This window comes from Protomyctophum bolini (genome assembly GCF_963924005.1).
Source record: "Protomyctophum bolini genome assembly, chromosome: 21".
Taxonomy (NCBI): domain Eukaryota; kingdom Metazoa; phylum Chordata; class Actinopteri; order Myctophiformes; family Myctophidae; genus Protomyctophum; species Protomyctophum bolini.
The window spans coordinates 29248968-29261189 of NC_137882.1; the positions used below are offsets into that span (position 1 = coordinate 29248968).

Sequence of the window (12222 nt, forward strand, 5' to 3'; positions counted from 1 at the left end):
TTAGTGTCTTCGGTAACACCTGTGAAGGAAGTAGGAAGAGTTGTGTCAAATGTGACCAATATACTGTACTTGCCCCAAATCGGGGGTCTTCAACGTTTTACAGGTCCGAACCTAACACGATAAAGTACTGATGCATCTGTTGAGAATTCTAATAAATTTCAGACTACTGTAAATTAACTGGGTATACTGTACACGTAAATGTAGTTGAGTTAAGAGTTACATAAAGTTACATAAAATATAAGAAAAAACAACTACTTACTAGGTACAAAGATGCTATAATGCACACAAACACAGATGAGTACACATTTAAAGCAACTTGTTGTAATTAGTTACAAGGACATTCCACTGTGTGTGTGTGTGTGTGTGTGTGTGTGTGTGTGTGTGTGTGTGTGTGTGTGTGTCTCTCGCTCTCTCTCTCTCTCTCTCGCTCTCTCTCGCTCTCTGACCTTTGACCTTGTCAGGGTGCACAGGGACAGCCAGGGCTTCCAGCGTCACCAGGCGCCATGGGCCTGCCAGGGTTCAAAGGTCATAAGGTGAGGGCTATAGTCTTTTTGAGTACAGTAGGTTAAAAATGCCAGAAAGAAACAACACAAACAAAACAATGTGAATTTTATGTTGAAGATGGATGAACTTCCCAATTTTGCACACTATATCTGTCAATGTATTAATTTCTTGACGACATGATATAATTGGTGGTTAGAATGTAACTGAAAGCGGCTGCTACTGAGTTTGTGGGCACTATTTAAGTGATTATGAGAAACTGAGCTAATTATGCTAGAGATGCTATACTTGAAACCCTTTCAAACTTCCATTCTTATGTTGGCCATGCTATTTATTTTTATTTAAAAAAAGGTCAACATGTTATCGATGATTCGATAGGCCCTGTTCCATTCTTGTCAAACAGTCAGGGTGCTGCTATTGTGAATGTTGACCCACTGGAAACACCCGTGCGGGTGTGTGTGTACCTCTCAGTGTACAAATGGAACAAATGCACAAATGGAACCAAATTACGGGTCCATTTGGTTCCATTTGTCCAGTCTCAGAGTTAGGAGGGTCCTTGAAATTAAAAAGTGTGTGAGAACCACAGCTGCCTTAATTAGTATCATCGGCGGGGGAGGCCCGGAAGTAGGAAGAGTTATTCTGTGTGCTTAAGAGGCCATTCATCTTAATGCTCTGTGCTGTTGCTTTCCAGGGGGATACGGGCGAGACAGGGCCTAACGGACACCAGGTAATCACGTCCAAGATGTTTGTTTACAATTACATCTGATCTACAAGCTATTTGAAATATTTAACTATTTTAAGAAAAAACGTTGCATGCGCGCGCACACACACACACGCACGCACGCACGCACGCACGCACGCACGCACGCACGCACGCACGCACGCACGCACGCACGCACACACACACACACACACACACACACACACACACACACACACACACACACACACACACACACACACACACACCTTACTGCTGTATGTATGTGTGTGTTCTTCCAGGGTGAAAGAGGACTCGACGGAGACCCCGGGAGCCCTGGAACAGCTGTGAGTGTATAGCAATTAACACTCACAAGTCACGACCCATGAGGCATGGCACGGTCTGACGTGCCCAGAGTGTGACAGAACGCCATGTTCTTTGGGAGCGTTTATTGTGCCTTCCTGTGGTTTTCGTGTTACGCAATGTTTGTGTTTACACGAACACTCAAAGTTGTCCTTTCATTGTCAATGGCATTTAATGTTTGTGGACAAAATGTGGGTTGCACACACCAAAAGCTGGACATACGTAGGTGGCCCTCAAAATAGATGTTCACTGGCTTTGTGTTGCTATATTGTGAGCTAACTACATCATGGGATTTTTTTTTCCTTCTTTTTCTTCACATTATAGTGCCTGCCACCCCTGTCTGTTTTCCCTGGCTTATGCAACCACATCAAATTCCAACATTTATTGACTTCATATGGGCAGTTCTGTCTGTATCTATCATAGGCCACACACACACACACACATTCCTGGCATCAGATAGGAATTGTTCATTACATACATGCAGGAATAATTGTTTATTTAAAGCACTAAAAGTGAAGTCGAGGAATATTTTCTTAACGTAGTTTTTTGGAATTTAAGAAATATGTCATGAAAATAATTGAGAAGTAGTGAAAATAGCTGATCTACAAGCTCGCAACATGGCACGGAGTGACACGTTGTAAGCTTGTAGATGTGTTATTTTCACTAGTTCTGGACATTTTTTTTAAGCACACAGCAGTCAGTGGTTCAGTTTGGAAACCACTGGTTTAGATTCATTAGTACTTATTTTCTTTAACTTTGCTGGAGTACTTCCAATTTTCAACCACAATTATTTGAAAACTTGAATTACTATAGTTGAAAATAAAATAATAAAATTGAAAACAGCAGATCCACATGTAGATCTGCTATTTTATATACTATATTAATACCAATACAATTTATTCATTATAATATTGTATTGTACTTTTTGTATTATTATGTACATTTTGATACTAATACTTTTCTCTCTCTCTCTCTCTCTCCCCCCCCCCCCCCCCCCCCCCCTTTTTGTATCAGGGTGAAGTGGGACCCAGGGGAAACAAAGGAGAGGTTTGTTGAATTAGACTTTACTAGACCCTTATGGGTCCATTTGGTTTCATTTTAGGCTTTCAAGAGTTAAATTATTGTTAGTTACTTAATTCAGGAATCTACACAATTAGAGAATGCAGGATAATATTTTTTTTAATCAACATTTGCCCGGGGTGTGGGATTTTTGGACAGAATCTGGAGGAGTGATATCAAAAAAGGTGTTCATCAAAAGGCGGCGTCCTGGTGGCGCTATAACAGGCCGTTCTGGAAAATGTGGGGCAGAGGTTCATCGTTGGCATCCAGGAAGAGTGTGTTCAAAATTTGGCATTGACCGGGTTTAACGGTGCCGGAAATTAGCTGGTAACAGACGGACGGACGGACACACGGACATACACACACACATACACACACACATGGACAAGTGCAAAGCATACTCTCTCCCCATGCCTTCGGCCTGGTGGGGACAATAATGGGCCTTCTATATGAAATGGGTTGAAAAACACTGCATTACATCCAGTTGTCTGTCTCTGACTTTGTTTTTGACCTTCCTCTCTCGTTCCCCATGCAGAAAGGAGTGGTGGGGGAGATCGGCACCAAGGGTTCGGACGGAAAGCAAGGGGACACGGGACACTTTGGCGTCGTGGGTCCCCGGGGGTCTCCGGGGCAGGACGGGGAGCCGGGACAGCCAGGCCAGCCGGGCTACCCTGGGAAGCCGGTGAGAGGAACTTGTTCCATATTGTTTAAAGGTCTGGTGACATTAAAAAAATATACTTTTTGGTATGTGTCTCAGATCGCTGGTTAGACTGGCATATTCACCGATACCGATATGACCAAAAAGGAGTTTTAGAGAACATAATATTTCAAGTCATCACAGGTGTAATGGTTGTCTTTCAGGGCAAGCCTCCGTCAGACGAACACCTCATGAAGCTCTGTGTAGAGGTGTTGAGGAGTAAGTGTCTACAGTTGATTGATTTATTTTGGCAACAAAACAATATTTTGGCGGGCCTTGATGACGAGTTAATGGATGATTTTACACTTGGTTGCATGCTGAAAAGAGCCGTGCAACGTGTTGTGAGCTTGTAGATCTGCTATTTTAATTTCATACAACAGACGGTAAATACTATTAATTCTAGATTAACTAAACCCGAGATTTCTCGAGGCAGTTTGCGAGCACGAATCCAGAGATTTTGCACGTGTGGCAAATATTGTGTTAAAAATATATCCTGTGTGTGTTCTGTGTCAACCAGACCAACTCCCAGCATTGCTCCAGGCCCTGGCTCCTCCAGCCAGCTGCGAGAGCTGTCAGACCATGAAGGGACCCCCGGGTCACACCGGAACCCCGGGCGTCAAAGGAAGCACCGGGACCCCGGGCTACCCCGGAGCGACGGGCTCTCAGGGTTACCAGGGACCCCCCGGAGAGCGGGGAACTCCGGGACTCAAAGGTGATGAGACGGTTGTTGTTATTTTCCAATGAGAGGCACATGAAGAGACTCTGCACGAGATCAGACCTGAATGCACTTCGTTAATTACTTTTTGTCTGTCTGGAAGGCAGGTCAGGGGCAGAATATATTGGTATGCAAAGCGCTTTACATAGATTGTGCATTAAATTCACCCATTCACACACCGATGCAGAGGGAAACCATATGCAAGGCATTATAGGGGTTCAGCGTCAGGACACTTCGACACTAACTTCGACACAATTTGAAACCGAGGATATAATAAAAGTGTGATATAAAACACTCCTTGGTTCCAATGTACGGTCCTGCAAACCTGTGAATATTTTTAGCACATAAGCAAGTGCATAAAGGAAGATTCCGCCAGGTGTATATAACATTACAAAACCCAAAACATTCAGTGGGGAGAATATCTTTGGATTATTGATTTCAACTATCGAAGATATCTCGCCGTGATATTGTTTAAGCCATGGCACGGCGCTGTAACTACACAACCCCAAACCTCGACCAAAGTGTCTTGTGTAAAAGAGACGGGTCTATTTGTAATCACGTACAAGATAATCATCGTAATTACAACATAATCAATCCAATGTTTTCAGGTGATGTGGGATCCAGAGGATTGAAGGGGAGCAAGGGGGAAAGTCGGCCGGGACCTCCAGGACCCTCTGGACAGCCAGGTATAGGCAATCTGCTGCTCAGCCTGTGGTTCACAGCAGTGTTGATTTCGTCGACTTAAATACTATGACGAAAAATGTTCGTCGAACTACCGTACCTTTTTTCACTGACGAAAACCAAATGGAAAGTAAGCTATGGCGACTGAAACTAAGACTAAATTAAATACATTGACAATTTAGTCAACACATAAAAACGTTAGGAAGGGACTATAGTGGACAAGAGGTCCAGTTTATAAGTAAAAGACACAAGTCATTTTACACTTGGTTGCACGTTGAAAATAGCAGATCTACAAGCTCACAACACGTCACGTGTCGTGAGCTTGTAGACCGGCTATTTTCAGGACGTGTAAAATCAATACATTTCAGTCGACTACATTTCAGTCGACATTTTAGTCGACTAAAATCTTATGATATTTAGTCGACTAAAACTAGACTATATAGCCAACATGGCGATGATGACGACGACACCTTTTGCTCTGATCCCCCTTTTTACTGTCGCAGGAGTCCAGGGGCCTCGGGGCTCCGACGGACACGGGCATCCGGGCAGCCCGGGGACACACGGCAAGTCCGGGGCCCCCGGCGCGCCGGGGAAACGGGGCCCCTCGGGGCCGGCGGGGGCGTGCGACATGTCCACGTGCTACCAGGCCTACAACAGCCTCCGAGAGGACCGCTTCAGCAAAGGGCCGCAGAACTTCTGATCATCGGTCGATCGATCGGCGTATGGCAGTGAGATCCTGTAAAAAACTAAAAAAAAAAGACTGTCGTTCCGCGACAGAATGTTCTGCTGTATGCGAGCGCACGGGCGCGCACGCTCAAAACTGGATTCCGATTCGATGCTCTTCGGCTCTGATCGGTTCAGTTAAAACCTTAAAGGAGTTGTTAAAGGAGTCCCCCCCCCCCCAAAAAAAACCCCAAAATACTTCATACTAGTTTTTCTATCAATTCCACACCCCATGAAGCCTTGAATTCACGGAGATGTAAGTCGCATTGTTTTGTCGAGACTCTAAGCCAAATTCCAATACCCACAATCTCGGCCACTCGCTCACTCCAGCACGGCGGTGGTGTCACGGTGAAATTGGTGCGTGCTGAAATATGTGACCATCTTGTGGACTTCAACGTCAACTTACACGGTCTTTAAATACGTGGACACTGATATTATGTGATTGTCTAACATAATTTGTAGATTGTAGATTGTTACATATTTCAGCAGCATGTCACCATTTTCACCGTAACGCCACCATGCTGGAGTGACCAAGTGGTGAGTGAGCGAGTGGGCCGAGATTTGGGTTATTGGAATTTGGCTAAAGAGTCCTCCTGCCGAGGCTCCGACCTATTGACCCATGGGGATGAACTGCTCCTGTAAATGTCGGCCCACTGACCGACCGACCGCGCACACACACGTGTTCCAGCGGACGTTGTTGTGGGTCATGTTGCAGAATAAATGCACCATTCATATATAGGAAGTTAGGAACGAAAGCAATGCAGGCAGAAATCCACACAAAAAGTGCAACCAGGATAGCAACAACGAGAAATCACCTGCTGGTCATGTCAACAACCAGTAGGCTGAAACAGATGGCCGTACCGGACTTGACACTATAGTGCTGCCATCTTTGTAGTTGTTTTGTTTTCTTTTATCCCCCATTTTTTCCACCAAGTGTCAATTATCTAATGTAATCCTGGCCTCTACACTCCCTCTGCCAACCTGGGGAGAGCACGGACTGACCTCATGCTTCCTTCTATGCATGAGGAGTCCAAGCCGCTTCTTTTCACCTGACTAGGGGGAGTTTCTCCGGCCGGACGTAGCATGTGGAAGGAACACGTATGTTATTCCAACCAGTTCCTTTCCCCACCATCAGGCTCCCCGGCTGGCCAGGGGGAGGCAGTATAGAGACCAGGATTACTGCATGTTTTTTGTGAGGGTACCTCCCCTTTGTTGTAGTTCTGACATCGATTATCTCTCTCCAATAGGAGAGGGAGACACAGCCCGTGTGGAAAGTAAACAAAGTAAATTGTATTACTGTACTTAACAGACCTGAGGCCGGTTCTACAAATTATGCCTTCCAAATCAGTGGTTATGTTTTCAATTTTTTTCTCAAATGTTTACAAATAGCAGATACACAAAGTGGTGTGCAGTGACCTTGTATATCTGCTATTTTTTTTAAATAGCCAAAGCAAAAACCTATTTTGAGGTACTTTATTTCCGGGTTTTTTATACTTCTACTTCAGTACTCTCAGAGGCAAATATGGTACTTTTAATTATTGCAAAACATACGTTGGACATTAGGCCCTTTTTTTATACTACAAGCTCGCAACATGTAGCATGTGATGCATTAATGTAGATATGCCATTTTTGAAAAAGTACTTTTGCTTTGGTTCTCCAAGTATTTTTGTTTTATGACACTGTGTTTATGCTTTTACTCAATTTGGAATACTTTAACTTTTTACTTTTACTTGTATTTTAAGAAATTCTTTGCACTCATCAAAGTCACTGAATGGCCCTGCCTACCACCTGTTTCGAATTCGCACAGACTGTAATGCAGGAGGCAGCAGGGTGACCCGTTAATTAAAACGAGTGCTTCCAAAATCACACTTAGGAAAATAATTTCTTGACAGAAAGCTCATAACATGTCTACGGTAGATTTTTATGAAACAAAAGCTCGGCAGATTGAAAGAGGATAATTCAAGCTTGGCCTAGAGCTGCAAAGTTGATGAGTTTAACGTTGTTTAATACAAGCAGATCGCAAACGCAAATTGGATGAATGGGTAGTCAATGGAGGGTATTGCAACTCTAGATTAATCCCATTATAAAATAAATCTAGTGTTGCAAATTGCCAGAGTAGTCGTCAACATCCAAGTGTCGGGCGCCGGCTCTCAGCAGCTTATATTGGCATCCTCTGTTGATGGTGATTGTGGAGCAGCTGGGCTGATTGGAATCGGCCACACCTGTGCTGGCTGCTGGCTGAGGGTTCATCACATGACAATGTTGGGCATAGGCAGGGGGAAAAAAAAGAAAGAAAACAAACACATTTTCATGAATTTATTTGTATTTGTAGATGTGCCGATCTACAAGCTCACAAAGTGTCACAACACAGTGCTTTGTGAGCTCGCAGATCAGCTATTTGCTACGTTTCTAAAGTGGTTAGTTACTGGACTACGTTACTAGATAGAATCTCCATCAAGTGCACAATATTAGACTTCACTTAATAAACTGCAGTGGTGGAAAGTAACAAAGTAAATTTACTCAAGTACTGTACAATTTTGAGGTATTTGTACTTTACTTACCAAGTTCCAATACTTTTATATTTCTACTCCACTACATCTCGGATCCAAATAGTGTTGTAGGCCTACTCTACTACTTTCAGTACACATTTCATGCAATTTGAAAATAGCCGATCTACAAGCTCACAATGCGTCGCGAATGCGACACATTTTGAGCCTGAAGATCTGCTATTTTCAAAAGATGTTTTATTCATTTGATTGAAAACTTGAAATGGGACGTTCATCCTGCATAATGAGTACTTTTACGTACATTTTGATACCAATACTGTTGTACTTTTACTCAAGTCAAGTTTGAAATCCGGACTTTTACTTAAATTGTAACAGAGTATTTCTACATTGCAGTGAGTATTGATGCTTTTACTTCGGTAAAGAATGTGAGTACTCTTTTTTTCCACCACTGGTATTAGCAATGCAGGAAGGAAACCAGAGGTGGGTGAACGCTGACATGCTGCATCATGGGAGAGCTGAGTGGGAAACCACTCGTTTTTGTTTAGTTTAAAAATACTGACTTGACTGACTCTGACTTTTCCCAGGAGCAATGTCCATGTGTGTCTGCTGGCCGTGGGCCTACTGGCACTGCAGCACCATGACCTTAAAAGGCCAAGGAGTGGCATGAGAACACATACAGCTATGTACGTCTCCATGTTGTGCTCTTATTAACATACCAAATTAGTCCTCTGTGTCATAATAACTAAAACTCATACTGTATAGCTTGCAAGGACCCGAGACCTATTCTTAAAACAAATCCGGGGTCAAAGATGCCACCCATATACAAACAATGTAATTATATATTAATGAAACTAATCCTTGTGAAACATGTTAAAAGCAGCTTGTACAGTCAGTGCTGTGTACACAGGATTCCAGAGCTAATGCAAATGATATTAGACAGGACAGGGATGGGGGATTACATTTTATTCATTCATTTCATTCAAACTTGGTGTAAAACAAGCAACAGAACAACATTTAACCGACCTGAGGACGATTCTACAAAAATAAACGTATGTTGTTATAGTTCTCAAACTTTTTCATGTCAAGGAACACCCAAAATTAAGTGTTTTTGGCTTCCGACTGCCATCTACAATAAAAAGAAAAAGGAAATAAACAATAAGTTCTAGAGACCCCCCATGAAGCAAAGATTTATACCTGCATTAATATTCAAAGATTTGCAGTAAAACATACAAAATAAATGAAATAAAAGGCAGATCTACAAGCTTGTATATCTGCAATTCTTTTGAATAGCCAACCAATGTGCTCTCTAGCCTATACACCCTTCTCCCCATCTAAAATCAACAGATGCTTTCCCCGATTGTCCTGCTCACATAGATTACACTGAACTAAGCATTTCATGTGAAAAGGCATTTCACCATAAAAGCTACATTTCAGAAAGGGATCCCAATACGAAAGTAAGAAAGAAAAGAAAAAAAGAAAGGAAAAAAGGAAAAAATTAAAATGTCTGTTTGAAGATCCCCAAACAATAGGTCTGATAAACCTATTGAGAGATTACATTTTTATGTCTTTGTTATATATATATGTAATATCATGATTTCTGAAATCTTGTGAGGATATGTTGTTAAAATATGTTGTTGTCTCTATTGTTCTTCCTTGTGATTACTGTACTGCCTTGTTGAAATACATGCTCTCAATACTTTTGACATCTTTTGTTTAGTCTAGTTCTGTATTGATTATTTTATGTCAAGGAACTTGTAATATATCCCTAGATGTACGATATCATACTCTTTCATTAGCCTTGATGTATACAAAACAGCACAGTATAATGTGTATATGTGGCTCTTTTTTTTATCTTGGTACATTTATGTCACAGTGTCGTCTTATAAAGAGTTTATAATTTGTTCGGTTTGTTTGTCAGTCTTAATCTTTGGAGTGTGACATTGAAATAAACTATGATAAAAACAATAATTATGCGTTATTACTTATTCTAGATAGAGCCAGTTTACTTGAGAACTATCTAACTAAGAAGATATACAGTATATGAACCCACATACTTGTAGTCATCAACCTGTTTCAGAGGAGTGTTGCTAAGTGTTTTCATAATGTGGTTATTGTTGGATTTGCACATATTTACGTATTCAGTTTTCGTCTCGTTGAGATAAAGACAAACACAGTTGGAGGCCTGCTCAAGAGACTGGAGGAGAGCCTGAGCGTACTCCAATGATCCAGCAAGCCCTACTCAGTAGTCACTTTGAGTGGCACCACACAAAAGCCACGGGTGAACATGTACTGCATGTCGGACATTACTATTACTAACCCTACTACCCCAAACCTAACACCTAACCTCAAGCACAACACAAAATGTCGGACCAAAGCAAACCTTACTTTATTTTGATGACGAATATTTTTGTGAAATCATGAAAATCATGTCGTTTTCCATGATTTTCGATGATGAATTTTTTTATGAAATCATGAAAAACGACATACTATAATATATAGTATGTCGTAAGACTGTATGATGGTTGTGAACAGTGATTCTGATTCAGTCTACCCACTGTATGTGTATGCACCGACCCTGAAGTGTTACGGGTGACTTAACGATTACGTAATCACTACGTCATTACGTCATCTCTTTGCCTATATTAACCCCTGCAGGTGAGAACCCACCTGTGTTGGATTATTCATTTTGTGGTTGAAATTAAACTCTTTCATATGAATTAAGCAGTAGCTACTCCTGAACGTTTGGTAACTTTAATCTGTATAACTCTTGGTTATCTTAGCCTTTGTCGAATTCCTTTCTTCAAGAGACCTCTGCCTCAGAACCCCACTCCCCAGGGGGTAGTTTATTCTGAAAACTATACGACCTCCGCTGACCCTAACAGAATAATCCATCCCAAGGCTTTTGTGCTGTTGCTCTCTGCTAAGCCTGTGTTATATACTTAGTCAATTAGTCCGGGGCCTCAGCTGTGATGGTTGATGTCGAGACAATAAAACTCAATATAAAACTCTTAACAAAAGTTTGTTAAAACCCCTCCCCCCCCAACCCCGAGAGAGTAGAGCACGTGTATCGATTTAACACCTGTAATAGGCGTAAACGAAGGACGATCGAAGGCGTGTCCGTTATTCCCACCATGGATCACGGCCGGAGGATATGCGAGGTTTGGGCCGACAACCTGGACGACGAGCTGAAGAGGATGCGACGCGTCGCGTGCGACCACAGCTACGTGGCCATGGACACGGAGTTCCCGGGCGTGGTGGTGACCGCCGCCACCGCCGGAGGAGAGTTCCGCTCCGACGCCGGCTACCAGCTGCTGCGCCGCAACGTCGACCTGCTGAAGCCCATCCAGCTGGGCCTGACCTTCGCCAACGAGCGGGGCGAGTACCCGCCCGGCGACACCTGCACGTGGCAGTTCAACTTCAAGTTCAGCCTGGCGGAGGACAGGCACGCCGGGGACGCCATCGAGCTGCTGACGGCGTCGGGCGTCCAGTTCGAGAGGCACGCGGACGACGGCATCGAGACGCTCCGCTTCGCCCAGCTGCTGCTGGCGGCGGCGGGCGACGCCCCGGTCCTCGGCGAGGGCGTCACGTGGCTGTCCTTCCACGGCGGCTACGACTTCGCGTACCTGCTCAAGATCCTGTCCGACGGCGCCGGGCTGCCCGAGGAGGAGGCGGGTTTCCTTGGGCTCCTCCGCTCGCTCTTCCCCGTCGTCTACGACGTCAAGTACCTGATGCAGAGCTGCAGGCACCTCACGGGCGGCCTGCAGAGGGTGGCCAGGCAGCTGGAGGTGGTGGAGCAGCTCGGGGGCCTGCGGCCGCACCAGGCCGGGTCGGACTCTCTGCTCACGGCCATGGCGTTCTTCAGGATGAGGGAGATGTTCTTCGAGGACCACATCGACGACGCCAAGTACCGCGGCCAGCTGTACGGCCTGGGCTCCACCGCGGCGCACTATAACGCCGGCTATATGTTTGGTGTACAGCAGGGGTGTCAAACTGCATGGTGATCCGTGCAGGGAATTCCTGTCAAATGTCCGCTAAATCCCGTCTCAATATTTGCCATTGACAATGAATGGAGAAATGATGTCAGAGTTCCGCTAAATATGACATGAATGAAACGCCATTGACATTGAAGGGAAAATCATTATGTAAACGAGCAAATCGGCTAACCAATCACATTGGTTGTTGGGAGTGCTTGGCCTAATTTATGTCCGCTAACATAAATTGATGTACGATGACAAGAGCGCCCCTCATTTCACACGGGTGTGATAAAAATATCCTA

The 12222-nt window shown here is 43.9% G+C and overlaps 2 protein-coding genes across 2 annotated transcripts in view; both read left to right on the forward strand.

Moving 5' to 3' along the window:
• LOC308336472 (uncharacterized protein) overlaps positions 1-9847 on the forward strand; it is a 58655-nt gene extending 48808 nt beyond the window's left edge. The window contains exons 25-33 of the mRNA XM_080793837.1: positions 462-533; positions 1193-1228; positions 1504-1548; positions 2579-2611; positions 3159-3305; positions 3485-3539; positions 3838-4032; positions 4644-4721; positions 5220-9847. Coding sequence (XP_080649963.1) covers positions 462-533; positions 1193-1228; positions 1504-1548; positions 2579-2611; positions 3159-3305; positions 3485-3539; positions 3838-4032; positions 4644-4721; positions 5220-5416 — 858 coding nt within the window. The 3' untranslated portion in view covers positions 5417-9847. The remainder of the gene's footprint in view (positions 1-461; positions 534-1192; positions 1229-1503; positions 1549-2578; positions 2612-3158; positions 3306-3484; positions 3540-3837; positions 4033-4643; positions 4722-5219) is intronic.
• A 1230-nt stretch (positions 9848-11077) lies between these two features.
• LOC308336473 (CCR4-NOT transcription complex subunit 7-like) lies at positions 11078-11947 on the forward strand (the record flags this gene model as incomplete). Its single annotated transcript, XM_080793838.1, has 1 exon — positions 11078-11947. One exon carries the CDS (start codon positions 11078-11080, stop codon positions 11945-11947), a length of 870 nt encoding a protein of 289 aa, XP_080649964.1.
• Positions 11948-12222: the final 275 nt, after the last annotated feature.